Source organism: Grus americana, chromosome 13 (assembly GCF_028858705.1).
Source record: "Grus americana isolate bGruAme1 chromosome 13, bGruAme1.mat, whole genome shotgun sequence".
Taxonomy (NCBI): Eukaryota; Metazoa; Chordata; class Aves; order Gruiformes; family Gruidae; genus Grus; species Grus americana.
This window is the reverse complement of record NC_072864.1, coordinates 22,105,948-22,124,611: the sequence shown is the minus strand read 5'-3', so window position 1 is coordinate 22,124,611 and position 18,664 is coordinate 22,105,948. Positions and strand designations below refer to the sequence as shown.

The 18,664-nt window shown below is 46.9% G+C and overlaps 2 protein-coding genes across 8 annotated transcripts in view; one reads left to right on the top strand and one right to left on the bottom strand.

Annotated features, from left to right (window-relative positions):
- Positions 1–135: 135 nt before the first annotated feature.
- On the bottom strand, positions 136–7,208 carry LOC129212426 (uncharacterized). The gene is made up of 4 exons (XM_054840993.1): positions 7,170–7,208; positions 6,638–7,060; positions 1,412–1,542; positions 136–1,274 (listed from the first exon to the last, which is right to left on the bottom strand). Exons 1-4 carry the CDS (start codon positions 7,206–7,208, stop codon positions 866–868), a joined length of 1,002 nt encoding a protein of 333 aa, XP_054696968.1. The 3' UTR covers positions 136–865.
- Positions 5,917–18,664, top strand: part of CTCF (CCCTC-binding factor) — a 37,082-nt gene continuing 24,334 nt past the window's right edge. For 2 of the 7 annotated variants that reach the window (XM_054840237.1, XM_054840235.1), the window contains exons 1-3: positions 5,917–6,141; positions 14,441–14,553; positions 18,203–18,330. In XM_054840237.1, coding sequence (XP_054696212.1) covers positions 18,277–18,330 — 54 coding nt within the window. In that variant the 5' untranslated portion in view covers positions 5,917–6,141; positions 14,441–14,553; positions 18,203–18,276. Of the gene's footprint in view, positions 6,142–14,440; positions 14,554–18,202; positions 18,331–18,371; positions 18,511–18,664 lie in introns of those variants that run through there. The other 5 variants (XM_054840241.1, XM_054840238.1, XM_054840236.1 and 2 more) reach the window with 4 other exon arrangements.

Sequence of the window (18,664 nt, the reverse complement as noted above, 5' to 3'; positions counted from 1 at the left end):
GGTGGAGGGATCTTGTGGGGCATAATTGTGATTTCTGGCATGGGATTCTCAACCCACGGAGCCACAGAAACCAGGGCTGCCCCGGGAACAGCGACAGCGTGAAACGCTGTCGCTGTTCCCGGGGCAGCCCTGGTTTCTACTGTTTTTCCCTGTGTAGGGGTGACGGAGCTCACTCAGCTGAATTGTTTTTTCAAACCCGTTCCCGTAAAGATTTGGCACTTTTCGGTCTAATCACGGAGCCGTAATGGATCAAAGACTCACAGAATAGTTGAGGTGGGAATTTTGGAAACGCTCATCTATTCCCTGCTGCTCAAAAGCAGTGTCAGTTAGAACTCGGGATCACGTCTGGTTGGGTTTTGAGTGTCTCCAAGGATGGAGGTGTCAAAACTTCTCCAGCCAACCTGTGCCAGTGCTTGACTATCCTCACAGAAAAATAAAAAATAATTTTTTATGAAGTTTAACTCAAATCCTGGTATTTCAGTTGCTGTTTGGTGCTCGGTTTTTCACTGGGCACCTCCGAGGACCATCTATCTCTGTCTTCTTTACCCCCCACCAGGTATTAATAGACACAGATAAGAAAAAAACCCCAGCCTTCATTTTTCCAAGCTAAACAGTCCCAGCTCTCTCAGCCTCTTCTTATATAGCATCTGCTCCAATCCCTTAATCATCTTAGTGGCCCTTACGATCCTGGGAGGGGGAGCAGGTGAGAGCAGCAGACACCCCAAAAGGCAGCAGAGGCAGGGACCCCCACGGCACCAGCGCTGGTGCAGCAGCAATTCCAGAGGCACTGCCAGCACCAGCGGAGCTGGGGATTTATGGCCCCCAGGCTGGGCAGGATCCGTCCATCGGTGCTTCCCCGGGGTTTCTAAGCAAATCCCAGCAGGTTACAGCCTCCATGTCCTGTTTTCTCACTGGAGCAGAGCTTTTTGGGCTGATTCAGGCAGAATGCCACGTGTGGCCGGACAGGCAGGGCACGGCCAGCCTGCAGCTCCGTGCTAACGCTGCACGGCACGTCGTGGTGCATGGGGTGTCCCAGATAGGACATCACCTTAGCGAAACCACTTTTGGATGCAGTTTTATCTGCAGATGGGATTGCGGGAAGGGATTGGGGTAACCAGGGGATATTTTGCTGCATCACTGCTCGCTTTGCCTTCCTCAGCCTGCTTCGGGGGCTGGACAAGCCCCAGAAGGGAAGCGCGGTGTTCCTCCCAAAGCACTGCATCACACCACAGCTGTAGGCACCGAGAGATCTGGGTCCCAACGGGCACCTACAACTGTGGACAAGAGCACCTGAGAGGTGGAAAGCGGCCCAGCCATCTTATGTTTTGGTTTCTTTTTCCCCTGAATAACTCCTGGAAATAAGACCAGCCCTGTGCTCCCATGGCCAGAGCCACAAATTCAATTCACTCACCGACGTGGGTGTCCTCCCTGCAGCACAATGCCACCTTCCAGGATAAGCTCCACCTTGGCTGTAGAGAGATCGGAGGAAGAAAGCAGCCTTCTGTCAGGGCAGGGCAGGACAAAATGACTCTGCTCCTGGAACTGCAAGGAATAAACTCGTTATTTATGTGGTTTTAAGAACATCTGGGGAAAGAACCCCAAATAGATTAATTCAGGAATCTGTCGCCAAGCCCCTTGCTCTGAATGGCAATGCCAGCATCGCCAAAGCCCTCTGCCCCACAGACACCACCAGGTCACCTGGAATTGCAGGACTGACATTTTAACCGGAATAAATGTAAAAAAAAAAGTCTTGTTTTTTTGGACAGCGCTCACTCCAAACATCCACTGCAGTTTGCATCCTGCTTGGTTGGGTTCTTGTTTAGGGCTGGGGAGGAGTAGGACAACCATCACAACAGCCAGCTGTTTGAAATTAGGCAGAGGCCTCAACTTTTCCCTCCAGGACTTAACGTCTCCTCCAGCCCTTGCGCAGCAACTGCACCGCTTTGTGGGGTGAAGTCCCTGGGACCCACTCTCACAGGACACGGGGACAGGCACAGCACCACAGAGCGCATTTTGCAGCAGCGTGTTTGCTATTTCAAAGGAGACAGCCTGCCAGCACCACGTTTGTCAGCCAAATCTGTGTCAGCGCTTAAAACATCTCCCTCTCGTACGGACGTGCTTGTGCTCAGCAGCACTGATGACTGTTGCAGCTACTTGCTTTTCTTGTAGGAGCTGCAGCCCGTGGGAGGGTGTCTGTGTCACGGTTGCATTACCCACGTGCTCCGGCTTTGGAAAGATGTTCCTTTTCCCCATTTGCTGCTGTTTTCCTTTTAATTAAAGGAGTGCATATGGATTCTGGAGCACTTTGCAGTATTGGTTTTTACCTGCTGGTCTCAGGGTAGCATATAATTATTTTTGGCTGATTATTTTTGTCAGCCAACATACCCTCTTCTCGGACGGCATCGGGGCTGGTGCTGCCACCCAAGTTGTGACACCAAGAGCACCCACCAGCCAGAACGACCCCAAGCAGACGCTGCCACTTTGGAGAGCCACAAGCTCCAATCGGCCCTCGTGTAAGAAATAACTTCAATCTTGACACCAAGTCAGTTTTAGGGGGTTGTAGTTTGGGAATCTCTGGTTTGAGCAGCCTCAGAGTTGGACCTCTCACCTTATCCCAGGCTTGTATGAAATCATGTTTCCAAGACATTCACTAGGGCACTTCGAAATTATCCGAACAGCTAAGTAGTTTGCACTGAACCACAGCAAAACAACCACCTCCTCATGATCACTGATGCGTTCCTCGCGGGGCTGTTGGGCACACAGGTACGGGTTTGTTCTCCAAGGACCGCTCCTAGGGTGACAGCTGGGGCCTCGTTTCATATGGAGACCAAAGTGCGCTTCAGGCAGTCACTAAAATTAAATTTAATGCTGGCTCTCAAACTCGACTACTGTCTTAGAGCTGAGTGAGGAGAGAGGCGGTGACTCCTGAGGTACAGCGAGAGGGTGATGGGAGCACGGAGCTAGGAAGAGTCGGGGAGGAGCGGGGTGAGCTAACCCGAGGCGGTCAGGAGCTCCTTGGCTTCAGTTCCTGCCATTCTGCTGATGGGCAAGGCGTCTCTGGGAAAGGCAACTTTTCTAGAAGGAGCATCTGCCTCTGGGTGTCTAATTTGGACAGGCCTGGAGGCTGATTTTCAGGAGCACCCGCAATTAGGACTGAAGCTGGGGGCTTGAATCCTCCGCAAATCAGCTCAAAAGTCCCTCCAAGTGAGAAAGCCAAGTTCAATAGGTCAGACTCCCGGTGCACGCTGGTGGATGGTCTGGGAGGAGAAACCCGGGAATAGGTGTTTGCCAGAACAACTTCTGTTTCCTAAGCAGCAGACAAGCAACCGTTTGTCATAGCAGGGCTACAAACAAAAGGCAGAGGGATCATTAGCACTCATTTACTCCCAGCCCTGGGTGAGTATTTAAAGGAGCATAAGAAGGAATTTTACATATAGTCAGCACTCCTCTCCATTTTGAGCTTCAAGCAGGATTCATGGCTATACATGGAAGATATGCCACCCTCCCCAGAATTAGAGCATGAGAATTGATGGTTTGACAGCTTGGAATAAATGTAAATGACTTTTAAAAAATTCACACTGCAGAATCTCGTTTCCCCAGAAATGTTCTTCGCAGATCTTTCGTGCCTTACTGACTTCATTTCCTTTGACAACAAGGTTGCATGTCTAGTGGACAAAAGGCAGGCAGGGGATGTGCAGTTTTTTGGGGATTTTAGAAAAGCATTTGATAGTCCAACAGGTGTTGGACTCGAAGATCCTCGTGGGTTCCTTCCAACTCAGAATATTCGGTTTCGCTGATTTGGATTCCTCAGGCAACGAAGACCCCAGAGGTCACAGCTGTGGGCTACACCCTGCCACCTTGTAATTAACTGTCACTTTTTGCCATCGCTTTGTAACTGATTTTTTTCTCCTTCAGCTGAGGCTGAAGAAACAGAGCTACGTCCTCGTGACTCAACACGGCTCGTCCCCTCTGGCAGCTCGGTAAGCTACAGTTCCCTTGCTGTAACGAGTTAACGGACTCAGCCTGGTGCCATAATCCTCAGAAGAGAAGTCGGTCTCAGTTGTCAACAGCCCCGAAAGGAGTATTGGTGCTCACAACGCTGCCCACGGCGCTCCACCGCTGCTCTGCCACTTTGCAAGGACGGAGAGAGCTTAGGCTGTAAAGCAGGGTCGGGAGCTGATCTTCTCACTCGCCACCACCAAACTCCGCCCCACAGGGCAGTAGCCTGGCAGACCCTTCTCCCCACCATGACGCAGCTTGATGAAGCATAAGCATTATTCAGACTAGGATTTAAGGGCAGAATTTACACATGTTAACACACGCCGCATTTGTCTGATGGTTTTGTCACTTGCAAAGCAGGTTGGGGTAAGGCTGTTGAACAGCTTTTGCTCTGCCCTGCAGTGGCATCTCAAGAGGAACAAAAATTTGGGGCAAGATTTTTAGTATCTGCTTCAGCTCTAACAGCCTTATAACTCTTTAGTGGCACAGGTTTGTGTTGAGGTTTCTTTACATTTAGTCTCCTCTCTGAACTCCCAGCTTTACTATCATAGAATCATTTAGGTTGGAAAAGACCTTTAAGATCATCAAGTCTAATCATATCCTCTGGGGATTAACAGGTGAGTAAAAGCAGCAAAAAAAAGCAGCTTCCTTCCAATGCATCTTGGTTTTGGACTATTAGTATTTTAACCCATTTTAAACTTCATTTCACATTTTTTTATGAAAAGAGGATGCAGCATGAGCTCATAGAAATCTCCCCTCCTCTCAGCTTGCTGATCAATCAGCTACCGGTCTGCAGCAACACTGTTGCAGATGAGAAAGTACGTTAAACCCCAAAGATTCAGCGACATGTGAAACTGCAGAAAATGAAAGACACGCCAGCACATAACTCTTGCTCTGGATGCCGTGGCTGTTTCCACCTTTCAGGGGTGGAGGGGGAAGTTGTGGTCCCAAACTCCCGCCGGGCAGGACCCGACCTCGTTAACTTCCCTAGAAGCTCCTACTAAATACCTGGCACCACACTCACCATTCCCGCAGCGCTGAAGCTAACTCGAGCAGTACATCCCGCTCGATTACAAGCTTGGCAAGCCCAAGGTCCTTTAAAACCACCAGGCAAATACTGTTTAATTCCAGTAACTTGCTGGTATTTATAAAATTGCCCTACAGCTTTCCTAGTCACTAATTCATGGCAGTATTGCTGATTCTGCTTCCAGTTTAAGAAAAGCTTCGGTCTTTCAGCCAACTAAGCGCTCCTCACTGGGGAGGAAGGCACAAATTTCAGCGCAGACCTTCGCCGTGGCCTTCCCCTCCTCACCAGCTCCTTCCCCCGCAGCTGAGGCGCAGCCTCCCGCCCTTCTGGGCCTCAAAGCTTCGCTCAGGCGAAGGGGGGAAGCTTTAGCTTAGGAGGGGCACGCAGAGGCAGAGGTGTTTGGGGGCTCTACGGGTGCTCGGGGTGCCACTGACAGGCCGACAGGCCCTCAGAGCCCGCGCGGTTTCACCAGGCGCTTCAGGAAGGCGGAGCGGCCCCACGGGGCTCCCAACGCAGCCGCCGGCCCAGCGCGGATGTTTCCGCACACCGTGCCGCCGCCGGGACACCGAACGGCGGGACCGGGCGAGCTCCCCTCAGGGGTGCGGGAGGGGCGGGGCCGGACGGGGCGCGGCGCAGCCTCCCACGGGCGCCCCGCCCTCACCAACGCGTGACGCACCGACGCACGCACCGACGCACGCACCGACGCACACCGCCTGACGCCGCGGCCCCGCGTTTGAAGTTGGCGCGCGATTCGCTCCCTAGCCCCTCCTACCCCGCCCGTCGCTCCCAGACTGCCCCGCGCGGCCGCTTCCCCGCGCGCCGTCCCTCCCTCCCTCCTCCCCTCTCTCCCTCCTCCTCCCCCCCCCCCTCCCTCCCCGCTCCGGCCGGCGGCCGAGGCAGCGGCAGCCGCGCTGGCGCAGGCGCACTCCGCCCGCCCGCCGCCATTTTGTGTCCGAAGCGACTGTGGAGCGATTAAACCGCGAGCTGGTGCTGGGCGCTAGCGGCGGCCGCGGCGGGGCGTGCGGGGCGCGGCGGCTCCGCGGGGCCCGTGGGCGGCGTGGGGCGGCGGCGGGGCCCGGCTGGCCGGAGCGAGCTCGGCGGGGTGCTGGGCGCAGGTAAGCGGTGGCGGGGGGTTTGCAGTCGCTTTCTCCGGCCTCTAGGTGTCACGATGGGGCTCCGGTTCGGCTGGGGCCCCGCAGCGGCCGCCGCCGGGGAAGCAGGGGGCTTTGTCTCCCTCTATCGTCCCCAGCGCGGCCGGCGCCTGCCTGCCACCGCCGCCATTCCCCACAGCGCGGCGCTGGGCAGCGGGCCCGCCCGGGCCTCCCTTCCCGCCGTCCCCGCCCGGCCGGGCCGCCGCCGCGCCGCCGGCCCCGACTCCATTTTCTTTCCTTTGTCTCCTCCGCCGCGCCACCGGGGCTGATTACCGCCCCCTCCCCGCCACGCGAGCCGCCGACAACTCCCCCCCCCCCTTCCCCTCCCGTCCCTTCCTCCTCCCCTCCCCCGCCTTCCCCGCCCCGCCGAGCCGGGCCGGGCCCGCCGCTCCCCACCCGCCGCCGCCGCTTCCCCCTCACCCCCCCACCCCCTCACCCTCCCCTTCGTCTTCTCCCGAACCTCTGCGGGGCACGGCCCGTCGCCCTCCACCCGTTTCCCGTGGTTTCCCTCGGTGTCCGGCCGTTTCCTGACCGCAGGGCGGTGGCGACGACGGTGGCTGCGTGTCCCGCTCCTGCCGGCCGCCGCCTCGCTGCGCTGGTGTGTGCTGCGGAGTGAGAGGCGCTGCGAGGCGCAGAGCGGGACTCGAGCTCCCTCTGCAAGGCAGGCTGAGCAGCGCCATGCAGCACCGGGACGCGGGCACGGCTGGGGGGCGCCCGCTCTCGCCGCGCTGCCCGGTCGCCAACACCCCCCCCCCCCGCCCCCGTTCTCCTTCCCGATCCCCGAGAGCCGGTGCCCCCCCCCCCCCCTTCCCGGGTTGCACCGACCCCAAGTTGTGTCGCTTGCTTCCACGCGGCCCGAGCTGTGGGCCTCCCGCAGCCCCGGCTTTTGGTTAGGGATGGAGCCCGAAAGCCCAGCACCAAACAGGGGGTTATTCCCTCTCTTGCATGGGTTTGTTGGGGCGGGGGGGGGGGTGCGTGCGTTAAGCACAAACCCCGATTCTTTTTGTGATGCAGAAGAGGAAATCGCACATGGTCTGTGTCCAAACAGTTTGCGTTTTGTTCTCTACATCAACTTTAAATTTTTTTAGTAAATGTGTTTTTACAGTACCGGATTTGGCCTTGCCTTAGCTTTGTGAAATGACTTCGATACAGGGGTTCGTCATGTTGTATGCATCCTTTTCTGTTTGGTGTAATCCTCAGGACTTGCCTGCTGGTGAGAATGAGCTCGCTTTCCTGTTTGTGACTTCCTTTTTTTTTTTTTTTTTAACCCAGTCTTTCCCCCCTTAAATAAATGCATGGCTGTTCCTCACCTCCTGCCGGTTACCGAATTCTGGTAGCAAACTCCAGAGGTGTCATTGGAAGCATCAGAAATACTGTTTACCACTTCCAGTATATGTTTTTTGTTTCAGCGAAGGAGCGTGTAAATATTTTCTCAAGTTCTTCAGTTTATTCTGCTTGCGTAGAGCCTGTTGAATTTGCAGGAGTCTGGGTATAAGAAATAGCTCTGTGTTGCATTCAAGCTGTTCTTACTTAAGCCATACCTAACATAACTTTAGTATGGCAGACATCGTTAGGACTGAAGGAAGGAGCAATTTGAGCATAAGGGCAAAAGCAATGCTTTCATATTTTTTTTTTTAGCTTGATAGATTTTTTTTTTAACCTCCATTTTGCTTTTCTTCTGGATGTATAGGGCTAGCTCAATTTTAATGGCCTCTACTTACAGTATACATTAGGAAGGTTATTAGGATGCACGGAATGGCTTCGTTAATGCTCTTGAAACTTTGTGGGATATTTTTCAGGAATAACATCTGAGCAAAAAGTGCAAAACTTGAGTTCCTATAGCCTCAAGTGGCCCTACAGCTGAAATAATACGGCGAGTCTCAACCAATTCGGACAGAGCTTGGGGAGCTGTCACTGCAGCGTGAAGTTTTCTGGCAACTTGTTCCTGCAGCGTTACTGAGGGAAAGAGCTATTTCCAGAACTGCTTTTCGTTTCAGCAGGCTGTATCTTGAATACGAACCCTAGCTAATTTGTGTGTGTCGTTACCAGCTCCTGCGGCTGCAGGTTGATACCCGCCTGATGCGGTACCGTTGCTGTTGTCTTGAAAATGCCGGAAGCTGACCTGTGTTACTCTTGTGTTTATTCAGCATTTACCTGAAAAATCTAATTAGATGTGATTACTAACTTAGGAATTTTGGTATAGAGCCTACTTTGGAACTTAATTTCTTTTCTTCCCCTTAGTGCTTCGTGTCCAAGAACTCCTGCTTTTCCAATGAGGATTTTTAGAAGTCGGGTGTTGAGCGTTATTAGGGTGATCAGCCTTGCCCTTATCCCTTGTGCTTTGGCAGATTCTTCATGGCTTGTAACAGCAAGCAGTGTTGAGCTCTGACCTCCGGACAGCGCTTCCTGCTCTGTCCAAATGCTTTTTTTGTACATTAGCTATTTCAGATATATCATATATATCGCTTTTATTTATATGAAACCTCCCTGATTCACCCATCCTGGCAACTCTTGCTTCTCTTGCCCCTTCTTTACCAGGGAGGAAAAGCTTGAGGGAGTAGTTGAGCATTAGGATGACAAATGCTGCTTCTTCCTGTGCTTGTACGTGCTCTACAAATACGTGTAATAAAGAACAGCCATGACTGCTACCTGCACACGTGAAGGCGCACGCTGACTGAGCAGCTAGTCTTCAGCTTCCAGAATCCAAAGCTTTGATTCTGGGGTTGTTTTGTTTGTGTTAGCTTACTGAACTGGACTGACTTTGTTTGCTTAACTTTAAACCTCTGTTCATCCATTTGGCTCCAGTTCAGATGCCCAATTCAGTCTTTGTTGTAGTAAACCTTGACATTTCAATACAGTATCAAGCTCTGCAATGTTACGTGGTCTTAGACAGACACAGATCCAGGAAATTTCCTTTTCTTGTTCAAAGGTTATATTTACTGCTCCTAAAAGTGGCTCAGAACATGCCTTTATTTTTTTCAGATTTTTTTTTTCTGAAACTTAGAAAGAATTTTTGTCCTATACTGACTGTAACTCAAGATGTTGCTTTTTTTGTACTGAAGGATATTTGAATTTCATTTAAAACACTCTGTACTGCTGTTCCTCCCACTTCTCTCCAGTAATCCATCATTCTTTAGGAATTAAATGAGATCTGCTTATTCTAGACATATTTAATATGAAAACTAAATAGTAGCTGCTCAGCTGAGGGATCTCAGCATTTTCTGATTAACAAAAATAACCTTGATAAGAAGAGTAGAATAAACATGAGGTGGGTAGGAAATTTTATTTTTCAGGTTGTATAAACATGCAGGTAACCGTACACTGAACAACTCAGTTTCGGTGTTGGATATAAATTAAAGCTAAACTGAGGTTTCCCTCATTTAGTATTATAAAACCTTGGAAACTTATCAGGTCTTAATGTCTTTCCAATGTGGTTCTTAACAGGTAAAAATACAGAAGTAGTACAAAGACAGCTCTGAGCGTGGCGCAGCGAACATGTGTTACTTGAGGGAGATCTGTGATAGAAGGGATTCCTGAAGAATCATTCTTTAACTCCCCTGTAGGCAAAGTTGTGAGTCATAGATGTTTCCAGTTGCATTTTACGTAAAGGTTTGTTTTTAGAGACCCTTCAGTTCCAGCCCTCCTGCTTTTTACTGTCACCTGCCTGAGGATTTCAGGGTGCTTTGTGGAGTTGATACCAAGAGGTGAGGCCAGGTATGTTTAAAAGCATTTGAAAGCAGTAGTAGTGCAGCAATCACTTGGGATCAGCTGACCAGGTAGCACAGGGGAGGGCTACACTCCTGGTAGTAGTGCAGCAAGCTGTGCTACAGAGTATTTTCTTTACACCTTGTAGTTCAGGTACTGTGCCCAAATACACGTTGTGTTGTCAGCTGTCGGCATTGTCTTATTTCTCTGCCATGGAAACAAGCTCATGATATTTCTAAAGCTTCATGGGTTTCACCGAAAAGATTCACTCAAATGTACAGGCTGAGTAAAGAGACTGTGAACTGAGTTCAGCTTATAATGAAAATCTTATTTTACCTCTCTCCTTTTTTTCCTCAGAATCTAAAAATTTCTGTTGACATCATTGAACTTGTCAAATTGTAACAAAACAGAAGCCAAATCACAGATTGTTTGGAGTGTGAAATACACCTTTGTATTATTATGCATCATGATTAGAAGCTTGTATGTGTCTCAAACATCAGCAGGTAAAGTAGCTATCTGTAAAGTAGAGGAGAAAGTAGCTTGGTCCAATTATATCAAGAATATTACTTGCCTTAATTGGGATGTCAAAGTAATCCTTACTCCCTCTTTCAGGTATTTAGAATTAGGTGGCTTTTCTGAAAGCTTCTGAAATCCCTCTGTTATATTGTGGGTGTTTTTAAAAAACAAACCAAAACTCAAGGCAAAACATCAAACAAAAAGCACCCAAAACCCCCCATGCCAAAGTGCACTGGAAGGTGAGAGAGATATTTGTCTTGTCTAGTGTATTTATTTTTCACTTTGAACTCTGGAATATCCCTACCTGTAGCGTTGGAATATTGTATATTGATGCACTTTGGAACACTAGAGAAATTCCAGATTGGAGAAGTGCTGCTGTATCAGTAGGAGATGGAGTGGGTGAATGTGGCAGCCAGTAACGTAGTGCTGTGCAGAGACACCTGAGCTACCTTGGGTATTTGACCAGCGTTCCATGATGTTAATACCTACCTAGTTTACATTAGTTACCAGCTCTGCTGTTTATTCTTAGTACAGAATTTAGTTAACAAGGAGAAAAATGTGTGTAATTAATCCTAGTAAATAAGGCTTTAAGGAAAAAAGAGCTTGTTACCTTTAACAAAGTCAAATAATAAATTTATCTCTCTTGATGTTGAGGACCTTACAGAATGTAAAAAAATATTCCTGAATTACTAAATATCAGTTCAGGATAGTTCAGAAATAGTCTGGGGGGTGTACAACACTGAATAGTTCCATGGACGTTCAGCAAAAACTGGTAATTGCTCGTTACCATTTGTTGTCATCACTGATTTTGTTGGTGCAAAATGTCTGTTGATTTAAAACTTTTGCGAGATTAAATTGTGGGTTGTGGAAAGGCAGCCATCGCGGTCGTCAGGTGAAGCAGATCCCTTCAGATGTGTGTGCTAAGGCTGCTGTATGTAAAGCCATACACCTGGGAATGAGGCGATCCGGCTGAATTTAAAACAAGGCGCATGGTATCCTAGAAAGCAGTGGCTGAACTGCATTTTGGAGTCGTAGTGGATAAACAGCTTAAACATGAGTTTCCAAGGTGATGCTGTGACAAAGAAGCTAATGTAATTCTCAAATGCATTAATGGAATGAGTAGAGATACCTTCTTGCCTGTGTGGGGTGGGTTGAAGTCATTACCAAAATAGTATGCGCAGTTCTGGCATCAGCGCTTAAACAAAAAAATTGCTGTCTGTGAGGGGGATTAATCTCCAGTTAGATGGAGAGCTAAGTAGTAATGCCATGCAGGGAAGTGTTAAGAGGGTACTGTGCAGCTTCTCAGCAAAACTGAGAGATGACTTGATTAGAGTCCTCAAATATCCAGTATCACCTTGTCAGGGAGATATTAGTGAGCTTTTTTTAAAATCTTGCTGACAAACACAACAAGAATTTGTAGCCAGAGAAGTTCAAATTAAAAGACTTTTTCCCAGTGAAGGTGATTAACTGTTGGATTATGATATGAAGAGCAGTCATGTATTTCTTCATTTCTTAACATCTTTGAATCAAGATTGTGGAAAAAAATTCTGAAAATTCCTTCAGCCAACTGCAAGGTACTGAACTTCTTTTGTTTTATATACATTTAAAAAACTGTAATTTGTAAGAGTTCGGACTCGGAGATGGTCCTGCTAAAGAAAGAAGAGGGGGAGCAGCTTCTCTTCTCTTTTGAACAGAGTTTTAGGACTTTTCCGTAGAAATCTAGAACACGATCAAGCCAGTAGAATCTTCTGAACATGCAAAAGTAAGCAGGTATTGATGTATTGGAGGTGTGTCAGAATAGTGTCCTGTGTATTTAGTCCAAGCTTGTGACTGTTAAAAAAATAAAAAAAACCTGTGGCTATAGCATTAGTGGGCTGTTGGTAGGAGAAATGTTATTTCTTTGCTGCCCAGGCATGCTCGTGCCTACCAGGTAGCTCAGGTAGCCCAAGGACTTTGTCCAGCCAGTCCCAAGTCTGTATCCCTAAAGTAGTTTGTCTTTCCCAGTTCATAGCGTGGGAGATGCTCAGTGAGGGTGAAGCAAGGTGATTTTTAATGAATCCACTTCAGAAAATACAGCTTTGTAAAATTATTTATTTTGTTACATTAAATTATTTATTGAATCATTTTATATATTTCATTTATATGTATTGTCTGAAATTATTTTATATGCAGTGATCCTCGTTTTAAAGTGGATGCCGAGTAAAATACTGAATTAATCAGGAATGAAGCTAGGTAGAGTAAAGCTGTGGAAGAAGGAGTAAACAACACTTAATAATTTTGAGCTATGATAATGCATCATGCGTGGAGTCAAGATCAAAGTGTCTGATGCTTTCTGAGCTCTCCAGAATATTACAGTGAGTAGCATGACAGTGGACTAATCATCTAGAAGCGAAGATTGCTGAAAGCTAAGACTACTTTTCGTGTATTATGTATGTTAAAAAGGTGAGAAGGGGAAAATGGAAGCTGGAGAACTGTCTCAGCTGCAGAGCTGACTTGCATCTGATCCATGTGCTCCTCTGGGTGGTAATTTCAAGGGAAGCATCCGATGCTTGAGTTTGGCAATTCTGGGTTCTCCTGGCTGTTTGTAAGAAGGCAAATAGGGTAGCTCTGCCGCTGCCACTCATGTTCTTTGCAGAAATTCAGTCTGTGTCCAGTCTGATTGCTGTTCTGTGGTCTGGTTCCTAGCACGTATGCAGGGCCAACTTTTTAGGTAGATGCAGTGAGTTTTGTGGTGAGCCTGTACCTTGTAGGAGGAAGAAATGGGGAAAATACGCACAATTGATGGAAAAATCTATTTTGGTAAGAGACTGTGGAGACACCGTAGGTTCAGAAAGGGATCAGTGTGTCCAAAGGCTCAGATCTGTAATCTCATGGCTGGGTGCTGGGATGAGGCTGGTAAACCACAGACATGACGGATTGCTCTCCCTACACAGCATTTCCTGCTTGAGCTTTTGGAGACAGACTGCTGGACTAAATGGACACTGATCTGTCCTTGCAAGACTCTTTTTTTTTTTTTTTTTTTATATGTTAGTGTTGCAGAAAGGAATTATCCCCCCCATCCCCCCCCCCCCACCCTATTGATAAAAGATACACAAGTGAATTTACAGCTCTTGCTATACTAGGAATAACACCAAAGCATTTAGGGAAGTAAAAGTTACGGCTTCCGTCGAAAAATTAAGTCGGCTTGCATCGGGACTGTTGTGACCCCTTCTCCTTCCACTTGTGTGCTGGAAATTGTGTTGCCAGGCAATGAGTTGATCAGCTGAATTTGCTTCCTATGTGTGTCCATCCATTCCCCACCTCAAAAAAAAAAAAAAAAAAAGTGGGGGGCAACTAGATGTAAGTGGATGTGGAAAAACCAGCTCTGAGTTTAAGTGTTTGTGGAACCATGCCTCAAAATATTTTGGGGTAACTAGAGGCTTTCTGAAAAAGTAGTTGAGACCACGATATTTGTAAACTTTTTTTTTTTTTTTTACTCTTTTGAAATAGAGCAGGAAACTTTGCTGTATGTTTAAAATCACTGTCAGGGGAATTGAATTCTCTCATTGTTTAATAATGAATGAGACCTCATGGCTCTGGACTGGCTTCTGGAAGAGCTTTTTACGGTGGTGGAACCAGTAGTGATTTTTGGGCAATTACTTCACCTTCTTCTGTAGTTTCATGGTCTCCTTGTATTCGATTTGCAAAGCTGTTTCCTTGAAACCACCTCTAGCACCCAGAGATTTAAAGAGTAAGCTGGAAATGCTACTGAATTAAAAATGTCCTGTCCCCTGCCCCCGTTTTGGGTTCTGCGTACTTGACATGAGTGTAACAATACCACACTTTAAAACAGTAGCTTTCCCCTATGTGCTAAACTGTTTGCAGTGGAGGTGCAATATAAACTTTAGTTTTGCTTTCCCACTATGTACTGCCAGAGAACCCTTCAGAGGCACCTCAGGAGTTTACAGGTTGGAAAAAAAAATCAAATTTTTGAAGGCTAGTAGTTTCAGTCAAAGCTTATCAGATTATTAAAACCTTTTTTTCTTTTCTTTTCTTTTTGGAGGATGGAAGAAGTTAGTGTTATCCAGCATTCCTGCTGAGTATATAACTTACTGCCACTTCTGATCTTTGAAGAGAGATTTATCGCTTCCTGTGGCAATACTGAATACTCAAAAGGTACTCATTGATTACTTGATCCTTGCCTACCTCCCATATTAATGCACTCCTCTCCTTCCTGCTCAGGAACAACTACTAGTGCCTCCTACCTACCCTGAACTATTAGAGCATTATATGAGGCCAGAGTAGTTTATATTGGCTCCTGTAGTGCTTGTGGCAACGGTTTTGCCCTGTTGAAGCAGCTGCATCCTCTCCCTGTTCTACCAGCATTTTAACCTACACGAAGAAGAATTTGGCAGCTTCCATGACAGTATGATGGAGCAGACTATCAAATATTCAGATGTCTGACTTGCCCGACATGACATCTGTAATGTTTTTGGAGACATCTGCTTTGAGTGGCTTGTGCAAACGAGTCCTTAGGGACGTTTTCTCCAGCTTCACCAGATTCAGAGAAGGGAGATAGTGTTGAATGTTTGTCCTGCTCTGTTACCAGTCTGGCTCTCCCTGTAGGAGCACTCTATCCAGTGCAGTTGTTGGTCGGTGTGGTGTTTTACCATTTGTTCTTGTCCCAGAGCTGCCTCTTCAAGCAGCCAGGGATCCTTTTCAGCTACCTTCTGGCACTCAAGATACAACCTCTTGTTAACATTCTGATTAAAAGAGCATACAGTAGTCCTTGTTTCTTCAAAGACAATTTTTTCTTTTTTTATTAGTTTAGATTTACTCATTGTGGTCTTGGGTTTTCTCCTGCCAATTAGAAAATTTAAAAAATTGAGGTCCTCTGTCAGTACTGCTTCCACCTTTTCTGTCTGAAGTTCATATAGGAGCCCTGTCTTTGTACAGCCCTTCTTTGACTTCATGTCACACGTGGTTTTGTGTCTCCTAAACAACGATGCACTAAGCCTGTACTCTTCTAATGCTGTTCTGTTAAGTTAAATACTAGGAGGCTTTGTATATTCACCGCTCCGAAAGTGCAGGTCACTAGTAGATTGCCAAGAATGACTGTACTTCTGCACAGTAGCTAAAGAACTGGTCGTTGTTTGAGAAAGTGTTCCAGGTCCTCTAGAACTTGTGTGGAAGTGAATGCTGAGACCAGTATTCTTCTCTGTCCGAAGAGCATTGTAGTTCTAGCTGTATAGATGAATAAGAAGTCATTGCTTTGTGTTTGAAGTTTAAGTGTATCCTTCATTTTATGTAGTGCCGGAGAATAAAATAATTTGGGTTGGAAGGGACCAGGGGACCACCCCTGGCTCAATGCAGGGCCGGCTTTGAATTTAGATGAGGTTGGTTAGGGTTGTATTTAGCAAATATCTTCGGTAGCTGAAAGACTAGAGTTTCCACAGCATCTCTGAGCAACTTGCTACAATATTTGACCACTCATTGTTGCAGCTTGCCTGTTGCATCTTGTCCTTTCACTGTGTACCTCCGAGAGCATGGTTTCATCTTCTTTACTCTCCTGTTAGGTGGTTGAAGGTAGCAGCAAGGTCTTCCCTTAGCCTTCTCCCAGCTAACTCAGTCTGCTCTTGTACGTCTTGTGCTCCAGCCTCCTCATTGTTTTGGCAGCCCTCAGATGGGCTCTTTGCAGTTATGTCAGTGGACTAAGCTCAAAAATGGACATGCGGAGCACTTAAATTTCCAGCTTATCCCTGGTTTCCTTCAAGCTTATTAAATCTTGCTCATACATCAAAGATCTGATTGGAATGTAAATTCATGCAAGGTATTTTATGCCAGAAAGTACGCTGCTTACTGTAACAGAAGTAGGCTATCCTTCTAGTAAAGGAGGGTAGGAGTGGCTTTTCTTCCCCCTGGGACGTTACCAGGGAGTGGATCAGAATAAGAACGCCTTGTGTTTTTGAAGTGTGTATGTTTGCAGCGCTGGGAAACTTTCTTCCTTGGGTTGTACGTTGGTAGGCTGATGTTCCTTGGGCGGTGCCTGAGCTGCGTGCTTCCAAACTCCAGTAACCTGTTACCTTATGGAGAGCCTATACCTCGTGAAAAGAGAAGGGTGATGGTTGTGCTTTGCGTTAACCCACCGTCAGCTGTAATCTGCAGATGGCTCTGTGAACTGGTCTGAATTTGTGTTGTTTGTAGTGTGGGAAAGAACTACAGCTATTATTGTTTTGTTTCTCTCTTCCCCTCCTAAGAGGCTGGGTACAGTCTTTATTCAAAACAGATCTCTCCACTGTGAAGTCACTTGCCAAGCAGATTAGGTTTTGAAAATTGGAAGAACACTATTTCTCGATTCCAAACTTCAGGAAGACCAAAGCTAGGATAAAAGAATAGCAGTAGAGAAAAGGATGCTTCCAATCGATTAAACATGCTCCATTGGAGAGTTCTGGTGTGTTTTGTCCAGCGATTAAAACTTCTGAGATGTACAGTTCCACCACTTTGCATCGAGTGTCTTCTGCATGGAGAAGTCTTTCACTCTTAAGGCTTTTTCCGTGATAGTTTACCAGTTTTTTAAGTATGGGGAAATAGCAGTCTTCTCCAGCGTTACAAGTCAGGAATAAAAGCTCAACTACTAAGAGTAACTATTTTATATATATTTTATATACACTGTGTGCAAGCTCTCTCCAGCACAGAACCTGGCAAGGATGCAGCTTGCGTCAGCAGTCTTAATGTGCCCTTAGCAGTGGAGCACACCCCGTGTAACCTCTGAGCATCCCCTTTTCTGGTCAGTGAATGTATATAGCATGTGTGACTTTTACAGAGTAAGTGTTAAAATAAAAATAAATCCATTCCAAATGCTTTTTTTAAAAAGCTCGCTATCACTGAGCATCCACAGCCCCAACAAACTTCTTATCAGTAGTGCTCTTTAAAGCTGATAAACAATTAAAAATAGATTTGCCAAGGAAAAAATGCAGCCAGAACCCAGACTTGAGTGCCTTGTCCTAAATAAATGACAGAAGAACCGGGGAGGGAAAGTACTTAAATTCAAAGGGCGTAGAACTGGTGTGAAATTCAACACTGTTTGGCCCGCATCGCCGAGTGCAGCGAGAGTATGTGCCTCGCTTGAGAATTACTCCTGTGGAGTTGCTTACTGTTCCCAGGGTTTTTAGCATCTATGCATGCTGAGGTCTGAAAAGGATTACAGATGAGAAATAATGTCCTGTCTTGTCAATAGTTTAGTTCTGTCAATGTGAATATTTTAAGCTCTTAATTGATAAGGGTAGTGAAGCTAGCTTCGCAGCTCTTCAATGACCTGAGGCTGTTCTTCCTCGGGGTAGTAAGGTTAGAATTGTGCTAGAGCTGATTTTGTTACTTTATTGATAGTGTTACTTGCTGCATTGACAGTGTGTAATGGGTTATACTTGCTCTAATTTACACTCCTTTAAAAACCACTTTGGTGTTGTGATTTGGAATTCCACAGCACAGGAGGAAAAGGCCATGTGCAGTAGGCAGAACCAGCTCTAAAACATCATATTGCACTCTTAATTTGACACAAGGCATACAGAGTTGTAAGAACTGTAAGTGCTGAAGAGGTAGAGAGGAGTTTGTAAAATGAGTTAATTCTTCCTGGTGGAAACTATTAAAGCCGATTTAAAATCCTTTTTTTGGTTTTGTTTTTTTTTTTTGTAAGTGAAGGAGTCCTCAAGCAGTTATCAATGCTACTCTTAGAAGTGTAGAATTACATATTTTCTGTTAAACAAGCATTAAACATTCAAACAGTGCTTTTTTTTTTCCCCTTCTCTTCCCTTTTTCTTTTATGTAGTTTCACTAGTACGACTCATCTGTTCTGTTCCAGAGTGTGTTCTGACATCAAGAGCTGCATGAAGAATAGCCAGCATGAAGAGAACAAATCAGTCCAGGCAGAAGTGCAGAAGCGTCAAGAACATAAATGTAAATTAAGGGGTTTTAAAGTGTGGTATGCATTCCATGCTGAGGCAGTAGTTTCCTGAACACTTAAAGCTTACACTGTGCTGGAAGAAACCCTCTTGCCGTGCTTCTCTTTTGGCTGGCCTGAGTGTTTGGGCACACCAGAGACCTGGGCTGGATGGAAATAAGTATCTTTTTGGCTGGGTGAGTTCTGGCCTGGATTAGTTTCCTGACCAGTTAGCTGCAGTCTTAGAAATGCTTGTGCTGACACAAGGAATGGTTGGGGTGACGTGGGTGGGAACAAGTGGGCAGTTTAAAGGCAAGGATGGCTTCTCCGGCAGAGTTAGTGTGTTGGAAA

Excerpts from the sequence above, each read along its gene's own strand:
- LOC129212426 (XM_054840993.1), bottom strand. The coding sequence starts at position 7,208 with ATGTGCGATTTCCTCTTCTGCATCACAAAAAGAATCGGG. Across the intron at positions 7,061-7,169 it reads GCATCACAAAAAGAATCGGG|CCGGGGCTGCGGGAGGCCCA; the intron begins GTTTGTGCTTAA and ends CCTAACCAAAAG. Across the intron at positions 1,275-1,411 it reads CAGGGAGGACACCCACGTCG|TTGTAGGTGCCCGTTGGGAC; the intron begins GTGAGTGAATTG and ends TCTTGTCCACAG.